The 24,045-nt window shown below is 41.0% G+C and overlaps 1 protein-coding gene across 3 annotated transcripts in view; it reads right to left on the reverse strand.

Annotated features, from left to right (window-relative positions):
- Positions 1 to 5,816: 5,816 nt before the first annotated feature.
- The window catches only part of ALDH1L2 (aldehyde dehydrogenase 1 family member L2), a 73,503-nt gene continuing 55,274 nt past the window's right edge, over positions 5,817 to 24,045 (reverse strand). For all 3 annotated transcript variants that reach the window (XM_006141433.3, XM_014591862.2, XM_006141432.3), the window contains exons 18-23: positions 22,178 to 22,277; positions 17,231 to 17,329; positions 14,754 to 14,919; positions 11,882 to 11,987; positions 8,006 to 8,205; positions 5,817 to 6,065 (exon numbers count right to left, since the gene is read on the reverse strand). In XM_006141433.3, coding sequence (XP_006141495.1) covers positions 6,010 to 6,065; positions 8,006 to 8,205; positions 11,882 to 11,987; positions 14,754 to 14,919; positions 17,231 to 17,329; positions 22,178 to 22,277 — 727 coding nt within the window. In that variant the 3' untranslated portion in view covers positions 5,817 to 6,009. The remainder of the gene's footprint in view (positions 6,066 to 8,005; positions 8,206 to 11,881; positions 11,988 to 14,753; positions 14,920 to 17,230; positions 17,330 to 22,177; positions 22,278 to 24,045) is intronic.

Consider the following 24,045-nt stretch of genomic DNA (forward strand, 5'->3'; position numbering starts at 1 on the left):
GTGAAGAGTAAGGTCATATTTTAAAAGTAGCACAGGGGCCAAGCAGGTGGCATTGGTGGTTAAGGTGCTGGACTCCCCTATGGTCAACCACAGTTCAAGTCAAACTGGTGGCTTTAAAATCATGCTGGGCATGTGTATGCCCAAAATCCCAGGAGGAGAAGGGATTGTGGCATGGCCATCCTTCCTGGGGGTTGATTTCTCACTTTCCCTCTTACTGTCTCCAGCAAGCACACCTACTCCATGACAAAACCTAAAAGACAAAAGTGCTTAGCAATGTCAGCATACAGGGGATCCTCAGTAAATGCCACTTATTTTATTATTGGCAGAATACCAACTCTGGGGGGTGGGGAGGGGTGCCCATACCTAGTTAGGAAAGCAAATAATTTCAGTATCAAGTTGTAAGTTTCAAGACAAGTAGTGAGGAGAGCCATCTTATCCACCTGGGATTAGGAAGGGTGTTTGAATGAAAGTGGTTTGCCATAGCAAAGGCTTGGGAAGGGGGCATAGAAGGAAAGTGGGACTGCTTATAAAGTGCCCACACCACCTCAATTTAGGTGAAAATCAGATTGCAGCTTTATCCTTAGCAAAATAGTCTGTGATCTGAAGAACAGTAATGATTTAATTACTCTGTGTTAATTACACCACCTGACAGGCTCTGGCTCACTGTGTTCCAATTAAAAGTTACAGGGTGATTTTATGAGTTCCATGGAGCCTTTGATTCTGATCAGCAGTCAGATATAGAAACTCAAACTGGTTAAAACTTGCTATGGATAAAGGACTTTGTTTGGTTTTTCTTTAGAGAGTATTTTTATAGGGCATGTAGACTCACCAGAGAGAGAAAGCAAGAAATCACCCCCCAGGGGGAATGACCACACCACAATCCCTTCTCCTCCATTCTCCTCTCAGGATCTTGGGCACGCACACACATGCACCCAGTGTGAGTTTCAAACCACCAGGTCCAGGACTCAAACTGCGGTCAACTGTGTTGGAATCCAGCAACATAACCAATATGTCATCTGCTCAACCCAATCCATGACTTTTTTTTTTTCTTTTTTGGAGAGTTTTTTTGCTATAGGGCATGTGCACTTGCCAGAAAGAGAGAGATAGAGAGACAGAAAGCAAGAAATCCCCGCCCCCAGGGGGATGGCCACACTATAATCCCTTCTCCTCTATTCTCCTCTTGGGATCTTGGGCACACACGCACACATGCCCGGTGTGAGTTTAAGCCACCAGGTTTGGAACTTGAACCGCAATCGACTACATGGGAGTCCAGTGACATAGCCACTACACCAACTGCTGGTCCCCCAGTCCATGACATTTTAACAGATTTTCAATGACGTTTGAAGCCCAAAGAAGATTGAAAACGACTGCTTCTGAGATTAATATTAGATGGTAAAATAAAATCAGTCCCGAAGAATAAGAATGTTTTTGCCTGTTATTCTATTATAAAATAATTTGAGAGGCTGGCTCCATGGCCCGGTGGTTAAAAACAATCCCACTGGGGAGCCAGCAGTTAGCATAATGGCTATGTCGCTGGACTCCCACGTAGTTGACTGCGGTTCGCATCCTGGACCCGGTGGCTTAAAACTCATGCGGGGCGTGTGTGAGTTCGTGCCCAAGATCCCGAGAGGAGAATGGAGGAGAAGGGACTGCGGCATGACCATCCCCCCTGGGGGGATGATTTCTCGCTTTCTGTCTCTATGTCCCACTCTGTCTGGAGAGCACATGCGCCCTATAGCGAAAAACCTCTCCAAAAAAATAAAAAATACAATCCCACTGCACAGGCCTACTGTACAGTTTGAGTCTCGAACCCAGCATCTTGAGAAACAATGCCAGGTAAATGTGCATGTGGGCATTCCCGAAATCTGCAAGGAGGGAGAAATAGAAGAGGGGGTTACAGTGTGACTATTCCCCATTAGGGGGTGCTCTCTCATCTCTTTCTCTCTCTCTGTCTGGTGAGCACATGTGTCCTCTGGCATATTGACAAGACAAATTTGAAGGGGACCAGAAGATGGCATAATGGTTACATTGCTAGACTCCCACATAGTCAATCGTGGTTCAGGTCCCAGACCCAGTGGCTTAAACCTGCCAGGCGTGTCTGTCTCTCTTTGTCTTTCCAGCAAGTACATGAGCCCTATAGCAAAAATCTCTCTTAAAAAAAAAAAAATAGAAAAAGAGAAATCTGATAAAGTGATATTTGAAATAATATAAAATCAGCTAAAACCATCATTTAAAACTGGTTACTTAGGGGCCTGTAAGTGAGGTGGTAGTTAAGGCACTGGACTTCCACTTAGCTGACTGTGGTTTGAGTCCTGGACCTAACAGCTTGCTTTCTCACTTTCTCTGTCTGTCTCTCTCTGGAGTGCCCATGTGCCCTATAGCAAAGTAAAAAATAATAATAATAAATAACATTAATTTTTTAAAAAAAGTCATTACTTTTAAGATGACTTGGTCATTTTATTCAAATATGAGCTATTACTTGTGCCCAGTGAATATCCATTGCAATCTAGAATTTCAGCTGTGCCAAAACTCGGATGATAAATGAGCTAGAGTATAATAAAAAATGTTACCGTCAGAATTTACTCCGTTCATCATGTTGGAATCAAACCTGGTGGTCTTCCCTTGGAAAATATTTTATATCTCTAATTTCGTTGCTTATTGATTCCCTACATTTCCCTAAAGCTGTGTTGTCTGTCTCCTAGGTACACCCTAAAGGCTACTTCAAAACCAAAGAAACAGGAATGTATACTGGAATTTTACTTTAAAAGGAGGATTAATAAAAACTGATGCTCTGGTTACCTTCTGGAGACTTCTATGATTCAGGAACACACCTTTTCAGGTCACCTGTGGATGGTGTTAATTTACCTATCCAACAACTTTGGCTGACAAAAGGAAATTACATGATTAATACTTGGGCTGTAACAGTCCCATTCTTTTTTTTTTTTTTTTTTTGAGAGATTTTCACTGTAGGGCGCGTGCGCTCGCCAGACAGACAGAGAGAGACATAGAGACAGAAAGCAAGAAATCACCCCCCGGGGGGGATGGTCACGCCGCAATCCCTTCTCCTCCATTCTCCTCTCGGGATCTTGGGCACGCACGCACATGCGCCCGGCGTGAGTTTTAAGCCACCGGGTCCGGGACACGAACCGCGGTCGACTACGTGGGAGTCCAGCGACATAGCCATTACGCTAACTGCTGGTTCCCAACAGTCGCATTTCTTGAGTTATGACTCTGATCTAAACGCTTGAAGTACATTATGTATTATCTCAATGAATCCTTACCAACACCTAATGAGATAGCAGTTTATAAATTTTATAAATACCAAACCCAAGCTCTGGTAATATCACAAAGCCAGTGATCAGCAGAACCAGTAGATAGGAAGATGGAAAGTAAAATGTCCTATGAAAGAAGAATAAGATAATGTCCTATGAAAGACAAGTAAGGAACCAGCCCCTTAACCTAGTGGTTAAGGAGCTGGATCTGAGATGCTTGACTAGTTCAAATTCCAGGCCTGGAGGCTTGAAAACCATGCCAGGCACATGTGCATGCATGCCCAAACTCCTGACAGGAAAGAAAGTTAAAGCAGAAGGGATTGTGGAGTGACTACACCTGTTGCGGGTGCTTTCTCCCTCTTTGTCTCTCTGTCTGTCTCTGGCATATACCCTCTGACAATTAAAAAAATAAAAAGGCCAGTAAGATAGCCTATGAAGGATGAGTGAACTGCTGAAAGAAAAGCAATCCTTTTCCTTGTACCGTTGCCATTTCATTACATGGCGAATTTCAGTGCTCCGCCTCAGGCACTATGTCAGAACAATGGATAAGAAAAGCAATCTAGGAATTAAAAGACTACTGGAAAGGATTGTGGGAAATGAATTCATTCATGTAGTTAATTAGCCGATCAGTACATTTAAAAACTAGTGATGGAGGAAAACAGAGTCAAACTTTCAGCGAGTATTTACCGTGAGCAAAGCACAGTGCAAGGTGCTTTACTTAGATTATTGCACTGAATCCTCCTAACCAGGGCCCTGAGAAGGCGTTACTCCCAATTTTACATGTAAGGACGGGGAGGTTCACTGAAGCCGTGCAAGTTTCCCAAAGTCACATAAACAGAAAGGTGAAACGATACGAACCAAGGTCAGCTTTCAAAGGCTATTTCTTTCTTTTCTTTTCTTTTCTTTTTTTTTTTTTTTGGAGAGGTTTTTTGCTATAGGGCACGTGCGCTCGCCAGAAAGACAGAGAGATAGAAAGTGAGAAATCACCCCCCAGGGGGGATGGCTACGCCACAATCCCTTCTCCTCCATTCTCCTCTCGGGATCTTGGGCACGCATGCACATGTGCCCGGCATGAGTTTTAAGCCACCGGGTCTGGGATGCGAACAGTGGTCGACTACGTGGGAGTCCAGCGACATAGCCATTACACTAACTGCTGGTCCCCAAAGGCTATTACTTTCTATTTTATACTATACAATTTTATTTTTTATTTTTATTTATTTATTTATTTTTATTTAATTTTCATTTATGTATGTATGTATTTATTTCTTTTTTATTTCTGATTTATTTCTTATTTACTTATTATTTATTTGTTTGTTTGTTTGTTTGGTTAGCAGGTGTATGCACTCTCCAGAGAGAAATAAGGGGGCAGGAGAAAACACACATCATGGGGAATGGTTACACCACAGTCCCTTCTCCATTTCTCCATCCTGTTGGGATTTTGGGTATAAGCGCACACATGGTATTTCTCAAGCTGCGAGGTCTGGAACTAGAAGCCTGAGGTTGGCCATGTGAGGTCCAGATGCTTTAACCACCAAGTCATGAAACCAGCATTTTTTATTTAAAGATAGAATTTTACTACGTTGTGACACTCTTGCCTTGACCTCCCTGCTGGGATTATGTGTACCACCATCCCCGGCTTTCTTTTTAGGCAGGATTTTGGTATGTTGCCCAGGTCAGCTTCAAGCTCATAACCCTCCTGCCTCAGCCTCCCAGTCACTGGAAAGACAGGCATGCACCCCTACTTCCAGGCTCTAGGTTGGGCCAGGAATTGAACCCAGGCCTCACATGTGATTCCAACCTGCAGAGTATAAGGTCTTAGCAGCATGCCATCATAGCTAGGCCTAAAAGCTGTTATTCAAATTTAAACTATGTGGGTCCAAAGGTCGTGTTATTGAATTTTGTATCCTCTTCAGAGCATAATGTAGTACCTTGTACATTGGAGGTACTTCAAGAAATGTTTGTGGGTTAGTTGCCCATCACGGCAGGCTAGAAGAATAGAACATCAGGAGCCAGCAGGTGGTGTGGTGGTTAAGGCTCTGGACTCCCACATAACCAACCAATCGCAGTTCAAGTCCTGAACCCAGAGGCTTGAAACTCATCCCAGTTTCATGTGCATGTGTGCCCAAAATTCTGAGAAGAGAATGGAGGAGAAGGGATTATGGAATGGCCATCCCCTCTGGGAAGTGATTGCTCTCTTTCTGTCTTTGACAAGTGAATGGGCCTTATGGCAAAAACCTTAAAAAAAATAGTAAATAAAAACAAAGGCACAAAGATATATCTTATTTCCAAATATGAAAAGAGAACTATTTTCACATCCCTTACAGGAATGTTTCTTGAAAGCCAAATTATAGAAAATAACCCCATATGTAAAGCTGTACATAATATACAAAAATCCCAGTACATGCACCTTGTGTATTGCAACTGCATGAGATTGGTGTTTTCCAGATGAACAACTGAGAAAGGTTGAGTCTTGGGAGCAGCTTGGTATTTTAGGAATGCATAGGGTATACAATATAGTCAAAACCTAACAAGTGCAAATCATGGTAAGGTATAAAAGATGTATTAGAAAATACTGAGGCACGGGTGTAAATGCTTAGGCATGTGGCCTGATGGTCTTCATGGTCCACGTGTTCTTTCTTGGCCCAGAGCTGATGCGTCTTCCTCAGCATGCCCAGGTTTCGAGATCAGGTGTCGAAAGTGGTGCCACCCATGAGGGTTTCCTGATGAAGGCCTTGCTCTAATACTCTAGTGTAACCGTCTTGGTTTTGAGGTATTCATTTAGAGCTTCCTCACCTGGGGAAAAGAAATGCAGCTCATGGATCGCATTTAAAGGTGGGTGTAATGGCACCTGATTTACAGACATAGGTGTGTCTCCATCACTGAGTAAATGGGATGTGGCCTAGGCCAGTGCCTCTGAAATGCTGAAGTCCACCCATATCCTGGAGGACTTTGTCAAACTGCAGATTCTGACCTAAGTCTAACAGAGGCCCTGAGGTTATGTGTTTCTAACCATCCCCCAGTGGTATGGATGGAAGGACGCTAGTGATCAATAGACCACACTTTGTGTAGTAAGGGCCTTTCAAAAACCAGAGAGTGCTGGATGATCAACTTCAAGCCAAGACCTTTCCCTGCTTGATGACAAACTTCATCTTTATTCTCTGTGCATTTAGGCTAGACAGAATGACAAGGATACTGTCCTTCAGATTATATTAAATAAAGTAGAACCAAGCACAGGAAAGAAGGTCTGAGAACATCTTATTTTAACGATAAGGGAAATACAGTTCATATTGTATGTTGGAAACGCCGAAGAGTGTGTCTAGACAAAAAATAAATAGGTCTGCCTTTCTTTACCTGTTTCTATTTTGAGCTAGTATAATCATCGATTGGTTAAAGGGCATGGATTTCCATGGTGATGGTAATAAGCATGTGATTCTGGAACTTGAGCTAAAACAAGGGCTACATTTGAATCATCCAGGGAGCTTTTAAAGCTTCTGACTCTGGGTCATACGCAGACCAACACAATCAGTGTCTGTAATTTTCAAGCTCCCAGATGATTCTCATCTAATGTGCAAGTAATAGCTGAGAAACAATAAATTAAGGGGTTTTAAAATTTGGTGAAAAAACTTTTAGGCAAACTCTAGTGTTGTACAGTAAAACAGACCTAAAGCTAGTTGATTATGCTCTATCAAAAGACAAGCTCACTTTTTAATAATAATTTCCCTAGAAAAGTCTCTCACTGTGTTTTAGATCCAAGAATGAAAGCCAGACTGAAGACATGAAGGGAAAAAAAAAGCATTTACCTTCAACCCAATGGAACTTAAAAAATGAGAACTACTTTTACTGCTACAAATACATTGTCGAAAGTCATCAGGAAAGAGAAAACATAAAAACTACCTTAAATGAACCAAACTTATATGAGCAGACTGTAATTTCAGTAAGTCACAAACATCTCAGTTTTTAAAACAATGTGCCAGACTAACAATGGAGTTTAAGAGAGTGCTTCACAGCCACACAGCCTAGCTTTGAACTCTGCCAATGTTGGGCTGTGTGACTTTCGGCAACTCACTCAACCTCTCTGAGCCCCATTTTCCTTATCTGTACAATAAGATGTTAACAGAACCAATCTCCCAGACCTATTGTGAGCCTTGCTTGTGCTCATACAGATGAAGTAGTTAGAGTAGGGCTTGGCATGTGGTTAGCATTCAGAGTAAATCATTGTTTGGTGAGTTACACTTTGGGCTTTTTACAAACTCTAAATCTGAGTCCTCAGACCCCCAACAAACCCACCAGTTGCAGTGTTGACTCTGAAAGTCGGCCAGACAGCTCAGAGACAGGATTTATGCCTGGAGCTAGCCGGTTGTTGCCCTCCACCCATTTTCCTTTCTTGGTTGCATTTAGTCCATGAAAGCTACACCAAGTTCACGCTCAATGTCAGATGAAAAAAAAACAAACATAATTTAGCTGTCATATTGTCAGAGTTTCTTTTCCTTTTCAACATCAATCTTCTCTGGAAAATAAACACTTTTCTATACAATATGTGTACTTTTCTATATATATGTTATGTTCAATAAGTGTTCAACATTTAAAAAAAAGTAGTACCCTCATAAATCCAGATCTAATGGCCGTGTAGGAAATTCCCTTTGGAACAGTATGCGAGTGTTACACGAAATAGAGCCAATTTTTCTGTAATGTGACAACAAAAGGGTATATGCAGTAGAAAAACCAAGCCATACCTAAGTCTTTTCCAAAGCCAGATTGTTTAACTCCGCCAAACGGGGCTGCCACATCCGTCTTGTTGTATGTGTTAATAAAAACAGTTCCTGCTTCTAGTTTTTCACTCACATACATAGCTTTGTTTATGTCTTTCGTGAAAACCCCCGAGGCCAAACCATACTCTGTGTCATTTGCTCGCCGCAACACTCCATCGATGTCCCTACAAGATGTTTTCAGGAAGACAAAACTTCATTAAATGGAAAGCAAGCCACTCTTTTTACATTCTGAAATTTTCCTCTCTGTGCTAGAAACGGGAAAAACATCACTGCTGCCTTCCAAGTTTTTATAAATGACATATTCCAGGCTTATACACCTCGAGTATTGTATTTTCCACATATATCATGCAACCCCTTCTAAAATCTGAGCAAGTCATCTTTTCAGTCTTCTTCAATTGTTCTTGTTCATGACGTTCCTGCTTTCTCCTCTCTCCCTAATAGAATGGGATTTCTATTAATTCATCATGTATTTTGCTGTTTTTCTGTGCAAAAGTGTGTCACAGCTTTCCCGATGACCCAATAGATATATTCTCAGAGCATTTCCCCCTTTTCTTCTATCTCTTCGGGATTTTGCAGACACAGTTTAAGGCCCTTTCAGTGTCTTCACCCTGAAGCCTTTTTAATCTCACCAGGGCCACTACAGAGACACAGATTGTAGGGGTATGAGAGAGTCCACAGTCAGGCTGGAGGGTGACAAGACAGCCAAGTCTTCATTTATTCTTGTGAAAAGTGTAAATGATAATTAAAATCCTGTGTAGTTATCATGAGAATGAAATGTGCTTAAGGTTCCTGGAACACAGTAATTACTAAATAAAAGTCAGTTATAATCAGAGAGTACCTCTCCCTCCAAACTACATAGTTTGGTAGAATGAATTACGCAGTGTTGACTTAACTCTGTGTGTATTTATGGTTCATCCTCCATAAACTGGAGGATGCAAGCTCCCTAAGAGTAGGGATAATGTCTTATACATCTTTATACCATAGTGTTGCATCATCAAGTGAGCATGAATTCCATTACATATGCTTATACAATAAAATAGGGCAGGTGATTTCCTTGCCTGTTGACCTAGCATGTCAACCTGCCCAAGTAAGTGGATATGAGCTGCTCTTGAATCCAGCTCCAGGGTATCCATCACAGTGTGAGTATTTCACCTTTTTGCGTGTGATCCTATGCTTAAAAATGCATATGCATTTTCTTCAAGATGACCAGTAAATGTGAGCTAATTATTTCATCAGATGCTCCAGCAAAGTAACAAGACTATTCAAAAACTGAAGGAGGTCTGGCCATGTAGAACAGTGGCGAAGCCCTGTGCATAGGAAGCTGAATGCCACATGGCTGACCAGGGATCAAATTTCAGCCCCAACAGCTTGAAAAATACACCTGGTACATGAATGCCCAGGAACTTGACATAATGGAGAAATGGAAGAAAAAGGATTGTGGCATGCTCGCAACCTACTGGGGACTGCTTTCTCTCTCTCCTCTGTCTCTCTCTCTCTGATGACTTCATGCTCTCTCTGCCTATTAATATATGTAATTATAATAATATATTATTATATTATATATTCATTTATATATAAACTGTACATTTATATATATAACTATATATATAATTTAGTTGTGCTGAATTTATTGAGAGACAGCACAGGTTTCAATGTAGTGGTTCCAAAGGAATTTTCTCTTTTCTTTTTTTGAAGAGGTTTTTGCTATAGGGCACATGTGCTCGTCAGAAAGACAGAAAGAGACAGAGACAGAAAGTGAGAAATCACCCCCAGGGGGGATGGCCACATCGCAATCCCTTCTCCTTTATCCTCCTCTTGGGATTTTGGGCATGCATGCACACATACCTGGTGTGAGTTTAAGCCTCTGGGTCCGGGACTTGAACTACGCTTGACTATATGGAAATCCAGTGACATAGCCATTACACCAACTGCTGGTCCCCCAAAGGGATTTTCAAAGGTCATCTTGACTATAGACAATTTTAAACTCACAGAAAAATTTATAACCTAACTTGGAGTAAACTGAGACTGCTATAAGTCTTATGCTGCTTGATACATTTCACATGGCAGGGACCCACATATTTATAGACTGCTGGAGAGGCAAAAAGATGGCCATATGCCATTTCTGTTTGAGGACTGTTGAAATGCTGTAACTCCAATAGCCTATATCTAGAATAGTAAGTATAATGATGACAGCAGTCAAATACTTGACTGATTTAATTCTCAGAAATTCCTAAGAAGGTGTGTGTGTATATATATATATATATATATATATATGTATGTGGTATATATGTGTATATATGTGGTATATATATATGTATGTGGTATATATGTGTGTGTGTGTGTGTGTGTGTGTATATATATATATGTATATATACCACATACATACACACACACACACATATATACATTTAATTTTAAGAGTTATTCATTTAATTTTACTTATTATTCTTCTTCAGTTTGACCAGAGAGAGACAGGGAGAGAGAAAGTAAGCCACCAGGTCCAGGACTCGAACCGTGGTTAGCTATGTGGGAGTCCAGTGCCTTAACCACCATGTCACCTGTTGGTACCAGTAGAAGTATTATTAACTGGCCCAAGCTCACAGAGGTAGCAAAGTGAGGAGGCAGAATGCATGCTCTTACCCACTGTAACACTCATGCCTTTGGCCCTCTGTGGACTGATTGCCCCTCTCCTTGTTTGTCTACCCTATTCAACGGCAGGCTCCTTGGGGACATGGACTGTCACTTATCCATGCTTAAATCCCAAACCTCACTGCTAATGTCTGCATGTCTCACCCAAGATTACTCCATAGGGGAATTAAGAAAAAGGGAATAATAGACATCCTTGGGTCAATGTGTCAAATGGTGACTCGCTGCTGCTCAGTATTCCCAAGAGTCTTTTACAACAGACCTACCAAGGAGCAAGATGTCCTTTCAAATACTGTATTCTATTTTGTTCAACTTTTCGTTGTTCAAAGTAAACCTAAAGCCATTCTAAAGAGCTCTCTGTGCAGTATACCAAGAAGCTCCATTGGACTAGAGATGTTACACGTGATCCTCTCTGATACGCCGAACATCTTGGAAGGTGTCATGTAGTACAACAAACCAGTGTATCAGTATCGTTGACGTTGATTATATGGTAATTGTGGACATTCTATAAAAAGGTGAGTATTAGGCTTTGGGGGCATAATCCCTGTGGTGATGGCAGCATTCTTCCTCTGAGAAAATCAGATTTCACTGATGCTCCCTTCCCTAGGAAAGCACATGTGAGCACTATTTTTTTTTTTTTTTTTGCTATAGGGTGCATGCGCTTTCCAGAAAGACAAAGAGAGACAGAGAGACACAAAGTGAGAAATCACCCTCCAGGGGGGATGGCCATGCTGCAATCCCTTCTCCTCCATTCTCCTCTTGGGATCCTGGGCACACACGCACACGCACCCGGTGTGAGTTTAAGCCACTGGGTCCAGGACTTGAACCATGGTCGACTACATGGGAGTCAAGTGACACAGCCATTACGCCAACGGCTGGTCCCGTGAACACTATTTTTGTTATTTCTCAATTACTTACTTTGCTCCACAGACATTTCTAAAGTCAACTATACAAAAACTGAAATTTAATCAGCTAAAACCCCATGATGTCAGCCATTAATTCAAGCTGAGAAGCAAAACTATGAGCAGCTACAATGGTTAGCAAAAGCATACTTTTTTTAATTACTTAAGTTAATTATTCATATTGTAGAAGATTATACGCTTATTGGCTTTATGCTATCTATATATAGCACAGCAGCAGGGGAAGAAAGACTTTAGTCGAAAACCTAAGTTAAGTTGTAACTGAAGGACATACCCATTTTGGAATTTAGAAATCACCATAATAGGCCCAAAGGATTCCTCTTTGGCAAGGTACATGTGGTCCTCCACACCTGTGAACACTGTTGGTTCCATAAAAAAGCCTTTTGGAAGAAAGAACATCAAGTATAGACTAAGCCATTGTCAATGAACAGTTCCCTCATTTAATTACATTAGAACATTTCTTTCCCTCTGGCTTAGTAAAGCCAAGAAGAGTTTCATTTCTCTATTTGGTGTTGGCTTTCCTAGGTTTTTATTTTTTTAATGTCTTATGAAAATTTCAAACATGTAGAAGTAGAGACAATAGTAAAATAAATATTCATATTTTGTTATAGTAACTTCTTGCTGAAAGATTTTAAAGCAAATTCTAGATATTATAATTTTCACTGACAAGTATTTCAATACAAATCTGTAAAAAAAATAAGGACATTTTCTTACACAACCACAATTCAATATCTTACACCTAACAAAATTAGTGCTAATCCATTACTAATAGTTTCTATTTATTTATTTATTTATTTAATTGCCAGAGGGCATGTATGCTCAGCAAGGAGAGAGAGACAGAGACAGAGAGAAAGTACCTCTCAGTGGAGTGTGTTACACTGCAATCCCTTCTCCATTTCTCCATCCTGTCGGGATTTTTGGTATGCATGCATATGTGGCTGGCATGTTTTCCAAGCCATTGGAGCTGAGGTTTGAACTACAGTCAGCCATATAGGATCCAGCTCCCTTAGCCATGTGCCATGGGGCTGACCCATTCATACTTTACATTTCAGTTTCCCATAGGGTCTAGAAATAATCTTTTTTTATTGTTGATTTTTTAATTTAGGATTAAAATAAGCTCTACACATTGTATTTAGTTGCTGCCTCTCTTCTGGTTTTAATATAGAAACTTCTCCTTTTTCCCCCTCCTGCTTATATTTCTATTCCATTGTCTTGTGATAAGACTGAGTCAGGCACAGTGGTCCAGGGGTGGTGTAAGCCCTCACAATGCTGGAAGCCATATGGAAAATCAGGGGTTTGGTTCCAGGGTTGACCTGCACATGTCAGGCACACACATGCCTATGATCCTGACTGGCTGAGAGGCTGGGGAGAGATTGCAGCATGAGACCATGATAATTGTGCTTATTCTTTCTTTTTCTCTTTCTCTCATGAAAGAAAGAAAAAAGGCTTTAAAAAATTTTTTACTGGGGCCAGCAGGTGGCATGGTGGTCAAGGTGCTGGACTCCCATGTGGGTGACTGTGGTTTGAATTCCAGCCCTGGTGGCTTGAAAATCATGCTAGGTGCATTTGCATGTGTCCCAAAATCCCAAGAGAAGAATGGAAAAGGGGTTACAGCTCAGCCATACCCCCTCCGGGAGGGGGGGTGTGATTTCGCATCCCCCCCCCATCTCTCTCCAGCAAACACACATACCCTATGGAAAAAGCCTTAAAAAAATTCATGCAGGGACCAGCAGTTAGCGTAATGGCTATGTCTCTGGACTCCCACGTAGTCGACCACAGTTCATATCCCGGACCCAGTGGCTTAAAACACACTGGGCGCGTGTGCATGCGTGCCCAAGATCCCGAGAGGAGAATGGAGGAGAAGGGATTGTGGCGTGGTCATCTCCCCTGGGGGGTGATTTCTCGCTTTCTGTCTCTCTGTCTCTCTCTCTGTGTCTGGGGAGTGCACACGCCCTATAGCAAAAACCTCTTTTAAAAAAATCATGCAGAAATGGAATTAAAATACAAGTTTATTTTGTCACAAAAGATTTTGAAATCCATGCACAAAATTTTTTCCTAATATACATTTTCCATGAACTTTTGGAAGACCTCTATTTCTTATAAATGGAAAGTTTGACTTAAAGGTGTAATTAAGTTCAAGTTAAACTTTTTTTTGGCAAGAACACTTCATAGGTGCTATTATATATTCACTACACATTATATCCCTCAGGAGACACAGAATATCTCCCCCAATTTCTCTAATACCAAGACTGACCAGTGGTTTCAGGGATGACATCATAACTTCTCTATTGTAAAGTTGCGTTTTTCTCCCTCATGCCTGGCAAGCAGTCTTGGGCATGACGCTTTGGTATCTTGCAAATATCATGCTTTACCTAATAAGTTTAGCTTCCATCAACAATCATTCCCTAAATCAATTATTTCATCAATCAGGAATTTTTTTCTTTCATTTTTTTCTACATTAATCAGCAGAGATTTCTGTAAAAAAAAAGTCTCCTTTATCAGCTACTCAGTTACCAGAAATTCAGTTTATACTGGAAACACAGTAGAGATGTTGACTTTTTTCTTGTGATTAACAATATTCTGAGTAAGGTGTTGATGAGGAAATTTTCCACCACAGTGAAAATGAGTTTTTGTAGTTGTTTGTTTCTCTCTCCCTCCTTTACAGTATGGTAACACTGAACCATTCACACACTTCAGTAACAGGGCCTGCTGGAGACCAGAGGAAGGAAGCCTTTCCAGGCTGCGCTGTCTGAGGTTAAATTTCTCAGTACCAAGAATTGAGATCCCCAGGCCTGATGACACAGTTACCAGATATACTTGTTTACGGTAAGGCTCAGGGCCTGCCACATCCTTTTTGTTACTTGATTGTTACAGCTTTGCAAAGCAGGGTGTCCACATCTCATCTCACTTTACAAAGAGGATACAGGCTCAGAGCGATTGTGTCATTCAAGGTGCCACAGCTCATAAAGGGCCAGGAAGGATCTAGTTGACTCTCCTGACCGTATTATAAATGTCACTGTTTGCTTTTATAGTGAGCTGGTGTTGCAGTGAAAACTGTCCCCATCCATTCCAACTCACAAGGCAGGTACCTTACACACCCACTTCCTCACAAACCCTTACACGCCCGCTTTGGGAGCTGAACTTACCTGGCCTTTGGACTTGCCTTCCCCCATACACCAAAGTGGCCCCCTCTTTCACTCCAGCTTCACAGTATTGCAGCAGTTTTTCCAGATGGGCTTTATGATTTTGGGGCCCATGGTCGGTAGATCTGTCAAGTGGATCACCAATTTTCATCTTTTTAATTTCTTCTACCTGTATGCCACCCAGGTGACAAAACACAACTCACTGTCAATGAAAATAATAATGGATAGCCTTGATTGAGCTTCTGCCCTCTGGTGGGGGTTGCACTAAACTGTTGAGGGATGTGTAGTCATTTAGTCTTCACCACAGCACTGCTTTGCAAAGCTGTGACAATCAAGTAACAAAAAGGATGTGGCAGGCCCTGAGCCATACCGTAAACTACAGGTAGGTCTTTATTATTTCCATCTCACAGGTGAAGAAACTGAGGCTTGGGCGGGGGGCGGTGAAGTAACTTGTCCAAGTGCTCACAACTATTGAATACTGTAGACTTTTTCCAAACTTGGGAGCCCAAGTTCTCAACCAGTGTCTTCTAATGGTACATAAGCTATCTAAACTGCATCAAAATTATCCCGAGTGTTAATTCATTTAAAATAGCAAATTGATGTCCTAGATTTTCATAAATAATGCATATTTACACTGTTCATGGCCAAAGAATTTCTAAAATGGCCACATTCCTGTCTTTCTTTTTTCTCTCCAAATGTGGCACACTGCTCTTATAAAATTCTTACAGTACAGCCATGCCAGAGAAATTGTTAAAATGTTCTGTGTTTTGAACAAAAAACAATTTTTGTAACATAGTATTCATCACTGACATATCTTGTAATTGCTTCTTGTGCTTCTTAGTTATCTTAATCTATTTCTGCAATTTTTTCCCCCCAAGAGGGCACATGTACTTGCTTAAGAAAAACAGAGAGAAGAAAAGTGAGAAATCACCCCCGAGGGGATGACCATGCAGCAATCCCCTCTGTTTCATTCTCTTCTGGGGATTTTGGGTATGCATACACATATGTCCAGCATGTTTTTCAAGCCACTGGGTCTGGGACTCCAACCATGGAATCAGCCATGTGGGATCCAGTGCCATAACCACCACACTATCAACTGGCCCCTGTTTCTACATTTTCTAATCTTAAATGCAAGTCTAGTAAGAAGAATAGAAGTTGCTATGATTCAGCTGGGGCACAAATTTGAAACAAGGCCTGGCAATAGTCTTCTCAGTGCCATGCTCAGGGGCTTAAACTGGATGAGAAGCTTTGAGTGGGCAGGGACCATGTCTTCCTTGTTCACCTTTATATTCCCAGCATCTAGCACAGTGTTTGAGACCAAGTGCTTTAGAAATAGCTGCCGAATGAAGGAATGAGTCCAAATAGCACGTGAGTAAAACATGTTTGCTGATAGACTGATAGAGCAAATCCTTGACATTTCTAGTCTTAGCATTTGAAATTTCAAGAAGATGTAGCTGACCCTAAAAGCCTATGATATGTGGTACTATAAACAGCATTTGTACAAATTGAATTACACCGTGATGTTCAGGAGACAGCCAACATTTGCCTCATTATATGACTTTCTTGTCCGATCTTATGAAGAAATAGTAGCTTTACTCTTTTGGTGGGAAATAGGTATAAGGAATGGATGTTGGGGAGAAAAACCTGGATGCTGATTTGGCAGTATAAGCAAATTCATGATGTTATTACCTTCACAATGACAGAAAGTACAATTTAGAGTTCATTTTATCCACAGAATTTACCTTAATAATCCTTCTAGTTCTATATTTATGGAATCATGATCTATCTACAAGGGGTATTTGTTTACTTATTTTAGTGGAAGAAATTATAAGCTGTCTCGTTAATTGAAAATTAGGGTTTATAAGAATCTATTGATTTGTCTTTCATAGTCAATTTAGGGGTTATAAATCTAGTATATTTCTCACAAGTATCAAGAATACTATAAATACAGAGCAAGGTATAGGTGGTGGCAGGTAGGTATACGTTATCATGTTTTTTATGCAGACCTATAACTTTATTATGAAAAATCATATACTATAAAATGTATATGATATAAAATATTTTATATAATATAAAATCAAATACTACACTGGAACCCCATGTGCTCACCATCCAGCTTCAACAGTGACCAACTCCTGGCAAATATATTCCCCTCTCATTTCCCCTCCTCCCATGTTATTTTGAAGCAAATTCCAGATATCATAATAGTTCAAACTGTAAGTACTGGGGGACTTCAAAAAGTTAATCGAAAAATGGGATTAAAGTATGAGTTTACTTTGATGCAAAAACATTTTGAAATCCATAGAGTTTTTCATAGTATGCATTTCCATGAACATTTTGAACACTTACCCCATATGTCACTACGTAGCTGTAAAAAATGATTGATTTTTGACAAACGTAACCACAATACTGTTACCATTCATTATTAATCTTAGAAGCGATTTTTATACAGCTCATAGAGTGAACTGGAGCTATCTTACCACTCTAGTCACAAAGACATCGTGAATGGACTCTTCCACGAACAACCGCCCAGCTGCAATACAGTTCTCTCCTTTGTTGAAAAACACTGCTCCCATGCCCTTCAGCAGCAGAAAGTAAAAATGTTGTTAACATTATTTGAGTTGTCAAAATTGTCATAAAATTGTAGAGGCAGAGAATTAGGTGTTACTGGAAGACAGTAAACAACATAGAGAAGTCCTAGATAGCCCTCTTGGCATCATCAGTGATGAGATCTGCTGGGAGATATTTGGTTTCAACTAAGTGTCTTTTTAATTTTCCTTTTTTGACCCATAATCACTTTTAAAAATTGTATGTAACAATAAGAACATATACCATTAAGAACAAATTATGTGTTGCAAAATAAAAATCCCAATTATTCTGTAAATGTAATACTTGGACACTAAGTTTTGCTTTTAAAATCTTTACTTTTTTTTTTTTTTTTTTTGGAGAGATTTTCACTGTAGGGCGCGTGCGCTCGCCAGACAGACAGAGAGAGACATAGAGACAGAAAGCGAGAAATCACCCCCCAGGGGGGATGGTCACGCCTCAATCCCTTCTCCTCCATTCTCCTCTCGGGATCTTGGGCACGCACGCACACGCGCCCGGCGTGAGTTTTTTAAGCCACCGGGTCCGGGACATGAACCGCGGTCGACTACGTGGGAGTCCCGCGACATAGCCATTACGCTAACTGCTGGTTCCAAAATCTTTACTTTTTTTGTATAAATCGCAAATATTTAGAAAACCTGCATCACCCTCCATGGGAAGGAAAATTTATTTTTCAAGGAGAAATTTCAAAAGTCTTTGAAATGAAGTCACTCAAAATGATAGATTTGGAAGGCTGATGGGTTTTGTGGATCTTCCCCTTTTAAATCCAGTTTATAATTCACCTTCAAAAAAACCTTCCTGGACTGGAAAAAAAACATAGCAGATGTTTTGAAATACACATTTTCTTGTGCATACATTTTATGTTTAAACATTTCAAAAGCATGTTGACCATGTTGGGCTTGAGATTCTTAAATACTAGGATGTTTAAAAATTATCTATTTCTCTTCTGTAGAGTTTGATGGTGGCTAAAAGAAAGGTTCTCTATAATCATTACAGCAGATTTTCTTTGCTTATAATTACTTCACCCTTAGCAATCTTTATTCACTTCTTTTAATTGATGTTATACAATTAAAAGATGTGAGATATTAATGTAGACTAACGTTCAGCTTAGTGCTTTTAAAACCTAACAGATGATGGTATGGGGGGGGGTCACTGTTCTTTTTACTTTCTTTTCCCCGGTCTTCTTCTCTGGAAAATTCTCAGTAACCCAGGCATCCAGGAGAGTCCACGGGAGTACCTGGCCCTCCTTCACTTGCAGACACTTCATTCCCTCTGAAACCCTTGCATGATGGGTTTTGGCTATGGTATTTTTTTTTTTAAGAATTATTTTATTTAACTTTACTTATTATTATTTGTTTTAATTTGACCAGAGAAAGAGACAGAGAGAGAAAGTGAGAAAGCAAGTTGCCAGGTCTGAGATTCGAACCACAGTCGGCCATGTGGGAGTCCAGCGTCTTTAACCACCATGTCACCTGCTGGCCCCAGCTGTGGGTTTTCTTTAAGATTATAGTTAGGGGAACCAGCAGTTAGCGTAATGGCTATGTCGCTGGACTCCCACGTAGTTGACCATGGTTCGCGTCCCAGACCCGGTGGCTTAAAACTCACGCCGGGTGCCTGTGCGTGCGTGCCCAAGATCCCAGGAGGAGAATGAAGGAGAAGGGATTGTGGCGTGACCATCCCCCCTGGGGGGTGATTTCTCGCTTTCTGTCTGTATGTCTCTGTCTTTCTGGCGAGCGCATGCTCCCTATAGCGAAAAAATCTCGCTTATAGTTAGGTGAGATGGTGCAGATTCTAATCAGCGCATGGGCTAGAAGATTGCATAGAACTGGCAGGCCATAGTTCTCATCAGAATTACAAGAAAGCTTAGAAAAAACGCATACCCTGGATTGGCTCACTATATGCCTATAACTCAGAAGTGAAAAGTGAGGACTAGGCTACATTTTAAGGTTTTATTTAAAATGAGCTTTTATTCTTTGGAATGGTTTAGAATCATGAGGTGTTGTAAAAACACTACTAGAGTTCCTGTATGCCCCTCACTCAGTTTCTCTCCATGACATCATCTTACAAAACCATACTACATCATTAAAACCAGAAAATTGATATCGCCAATTGGTCTTTAAATACGGAAGCCTTCGCTGTGTCTAAAAAGTATACCAAAGCTCAATTTGTAAAAGATAAAAATTGAGCTATTTTGGGCCAGCAGGTGGCATGATGGTTAAGGCACTGGACTCCCACATGACTGACCATGGTCAAGTCTCAAACTTGGTGGCTTGAAAATCATGCTGGGGATAGGGAAGAGGGGGAGTGCAGCAGGTGGCATGGTGGTTAAGGATATTGGACTCCCGGGACCAGCAGTTAGCGTAATGGCTATGTCACTGGACTCCCATGTAGTCGACCGCAGTTCACATCCCGGACCCAGTGGCTTAAAACTCACGCCGGGCACGTGTGCGTGTGTGCTCAAGATCCCGAGAGGAGAATGGAAGAGAAGGGATTGTGGCGTAGCCATTCCCCCTGGGGGGTGATTTCTCACTTTCTGTCTCTCTCTCTCTCTCTGTCTGTCTGGCGAGCGCACGCGCCTTACAGAAAAAAAAAAAAAAAACAAACAAAAAAAACTCTCCAAAAAAAAAAAGAATATTGGACTCCCATATGGCCGACTGCGGTTTGAGTCTCAAACCTGGCAGTTTGCTTTCTTACTTTCCCTCTCTTTCTCACTCTATCCCTCTCCAGTCAAATTAAAATAAGTGTTAAATAAAAATAATTCAAAAAGAGATCTAAAAAAAAGATAATCATACCAGGCACATGTGCATGAGTGCCCAAAATCCCAACAGGAGAATGAAAGGAAAGGGATTGTGGCATGGCTCTCCCCCTGAGGGTGATTTCTCCCTTTCCCTATCTCTTGTCTCTCTCTGGCAACAGCATGTGTACTATGGCAAAACCTAAAAAAAGAAAAAAAAAAAGTAGAGCTATTTAGGTTGTTGGTATGACATATGGATGAAATGTTGGGGAGAAAGGAGAAAAAAGTTACAAGCCCCACTAGAATATTTTGTGACTTATGGTTTGAGTGTTATAACATTTCCCATTTGTAAAACACTTTCATAGGAGAAATTTTTACTCTTTTATTTATTTATTTCAGAGTTTTTTTTTTTTTTTTTTTTTTTTTTTTTTTTTTTTAAAACAGGGTGCGTGTGCTCTCCAGAAAGACAGAGAGAGAGAGAGAGAGAGAGAGAGAGATGGAAAGCAAGAAATCACCACCCAGGGGGGATGGCCACGCAGCAATCCCTTCCTTCATTCTCCTCTTGGGATCTGGGGCACGCACGCACATGTGCCCGGCATGAATTTAAGCTACTGGGACCGGGACTCGAACCACGGTCGGCCACATAGGAGTTAAAGGACATAGCCATTACGCCAAATAGGAGTTAAAGGACATAGCTATTACGCCAACTGCTGGCCCCATAAGAGAAATTTAAACACATCATTTTTTAACAATTAAGTGCTCTCAGTATTCCCAAATCTAAGCATAATAAGGATGGTTTTTATTTGACTAGACAAAGCCAAATCTCATTATAAGACCTCCGATAGTCGCCAGGAAACAGTCTCGCTGTCTGTAGACTATGGAGGTGTGGGAATCAGTGACCTTTGAAGATATCACCATTAACTTCACTGCAGAAGAGTGGGTCCTACTGTGAGAAAACTAGACAAAGATGTCATGCTCGAAAATATCAGTCATCTGGCACCGTTGGGTATCAGCTCTGCAAATCAGATGTGATTTTCCATTTAGAAAATGGTGAAATGGCGTGGACAGTGGAAGGAAGAGGATTTTCCCAATGCCAAAATCCAGGTAGGGCAATTTCACATAAACTGCCAGAAATCCTACCCATGCAACAGATCAGCAGGGAGGATGAACTGATCGTCATGTCGATGGTTCTAGAAAGGTGGATGCTCAGAAGTTGGGTGGGCAGGTGGGACTGGACTTGTTACAGCTTCCAGAAAGCCGGAGGAAGGGGCAGGGAGGGAAACTGGCTTTCTAGGCTGACTTTTATACTGTCTTAAGGTCATGTGATGTTATGTGTCATCAGGCCTATTCCATTTAACCTAATCACATTTGTTATTTGACTCTGCATCAGTGCACTTAAATAGGCTTACCAATCCACAGCATTTTAAAAATTGCTTATGTACCTGCAATTAAGAATACATATTTTCTTTAAGAACAATAAATATTTGTGTACACACACACACAAAATAAGACCTCTGATAAAGAAGATGAGAGTCAGTTGCTGGCACAGTAGTAACACAACTGGACCCATGTGGGAGGGTCCCAGGTTCACATCCTGAGGGCCTCCCTGTATATGCTGTGCATCTATGTGTCCATGATCCAGGTCACCTGAGACTGAGGGTGGATCACGGCATGAGGACACCACTGTGGGTGCCTGTCTCTCTGCCTGTTTCTCTCTCTTGCTCTCACAGAAAAAAATAATAAATAAACTTTTAGAAAAGGAGGTGAAATGTGTCTTAGAAATATGTACCTATTGGGGACCAGCAGATGGCATAATGGTTACGTTGCTGGACTTCCACAGTTGACTGCGGTTCAAGTCCCAGACCTGGCAGCTTCAAACTCACACCAGGTGAGTGTGTGTGTGTGCCCAGAATCCCCAAAGGAGAATAAAGGAGAAGGGACTGCAGTGTGGCCATCCTCCCAGGGAGTGATTTCTCACTTTCTATCTCTGTCTTTCTCTGTCTCTCCCATAAGCACACACACTCTATAGCAAAAATCTCGCTCTCAAAAAAAGTAGGTATCTATTTACTTAGATTTGACCCACTCTTACCATTCGCACAGCCTTGTCAAGTTCACAGTCATTAAATATTATAAGCGGGGATTTGCCACCAAGCTCAAGGGAAACTTTCTTCAAGTTGCTCACAGCACAGCTAGAGGAAGATAAATGGGAAATGAGCATTAGTCTTTTTTATTTATTTATTTTTTTTGAGAGGTTTTCACTATAGGGTGTGTGTGCTTGCCAGACAGACAGAGAGAGATATAGAGACAGAAAGTGAGAAATCACCCCCCAGGGGGGATGGCCACGCCACAATCCCTTCTCCTCCATTCTCCTCTTGGGATCTTGGGCACGCACGCACACACGCCCTGTGTGTTTTAAGTCACCGGGTCCGGGACGCGAACTGTGGTCGACTACGTGGGAGTCCAGCGACATAGCCATTACGCTAACTGCTGGTTCCCATGAGCATTAGTCTTAATCTCACTCTGTCTTGTGCTTCTTTAACTATAATAAATTACTACTTTGCATGGAATACTTAATTGAGCCTCAGAAATATTAAGTAACTGATTCAGAGACAAAGCACAAATGTTGAATGGCGATTACTGCTGAAGCTGGGCAATAAGCACACAGGATTCATTATGCTTTTCTGTGCTTTGTCTACATTGGAAAGTTTCCATAATAAAAAGTGTATTTCTAAAAATTTCTGTGGTCAAATGATTGATTCTTTAGGAATTTTGATTACATAAAGGCCTGGCAAAGAATTCAACCACTAATCAGACAACTGGAGCATTAGGGGGGGAAATGTATCAATTTTTAGAAGTAGGTTGTTTATTTCTTCCTTCTTATAAAAGTATTGTTATTTAGAACCTTTTTTTTTTTTTTTAATTTTCAAAAAGGATGATGTGTTGGTTAAAGTGACTGGAACTCACATGACCAGTTGTGCCATTAGAGTCCCAGACCTCGGTTTGAGCGAGATGCCAGGTGTGTATGTATGTGTGCTCTAAATCCCAAAAGGAGAAACGGAGAAAGCATTGCAGCATGGCCATCCCCATTGGGATGCTTTCTTACTTTCCCTCTCTCTGTCTGTCTTAAGTGAGCACCAATGCCCTTTAACAAACCTAGAAATAACAAACACAACAACAACAAAATGCAGACAGGAAGGGGCCAACAGGTAGCATGGTGGGTAAGGTGCTGAACTCCCACATGGCTGACCACAGTTCAAGTCCTACAGGTATTTGGGTATGTGTGTATGTTTGTGTGTGCCCCAAATTCCAGGAGACTGGAGAAGAAGGGATTGCAGTGCGACCATCCTTCCTAGAGGCTGACTTCTCACTTTCTTCTGTCTCGCTCTCTCTCTCTTTGGCAAGCACATATTCCTTATGGCAAAAAACTAGAAAGAGAAAAGAAAATCACATCAGGTGTCTGTATGTATGTGTGCCCAAAATCCCAAGAGGAGAAGGGATTGTGCCGTGGCCATCCCTACTGTGGGGGGTGATTTTTCACTTTTCCTCTCACTGTCTCCAGCAAATGTACACACCCAATGGCAAAAAACCTTTAAAAAAATGCAGACAAGTAAAAAAAGTCACAAAATTCCATGGTTCAGTGGCCATTGTTTTTACCATTTTGATAAATTGGTTTAGGCTCTGTGTTGTACCATACCTTTTGCATTGTTTATTATCATTGTGATCATCTAACATGAGCGATTTCAAAAAGTTTGTGGAAAACTAGAATAAAAATACAAGTTTATTTTGTTGCAAACAAATTTGAAATCCACGCATAGTTTTTCATAATATGCATTTTCCATAAACTTTTGGAGATTCATCATTTATACAATTGTATACCTCATTTTTCTTCTATTTGCCATTTTAACAATATTTTCCGATGTTATTAAAAATTCTCCTCGAGGGACCTGCAGGTGGTGT

Source organism: Tupaia chinensis, unplaced genomic scaffold, assembly GCF_000334495.1.
Source record: "Tupaia chinensis unplaced genomic scaffold, TupChi_1.0 Scaffold000054_1, whole genome shotgun sequence".
Lineage (NCBI taxonomy): Eukaryota > Metazoa > Chordata > Mammalia > Scandentia > Tupaiidae > Tupaia > Tupaia belangeri.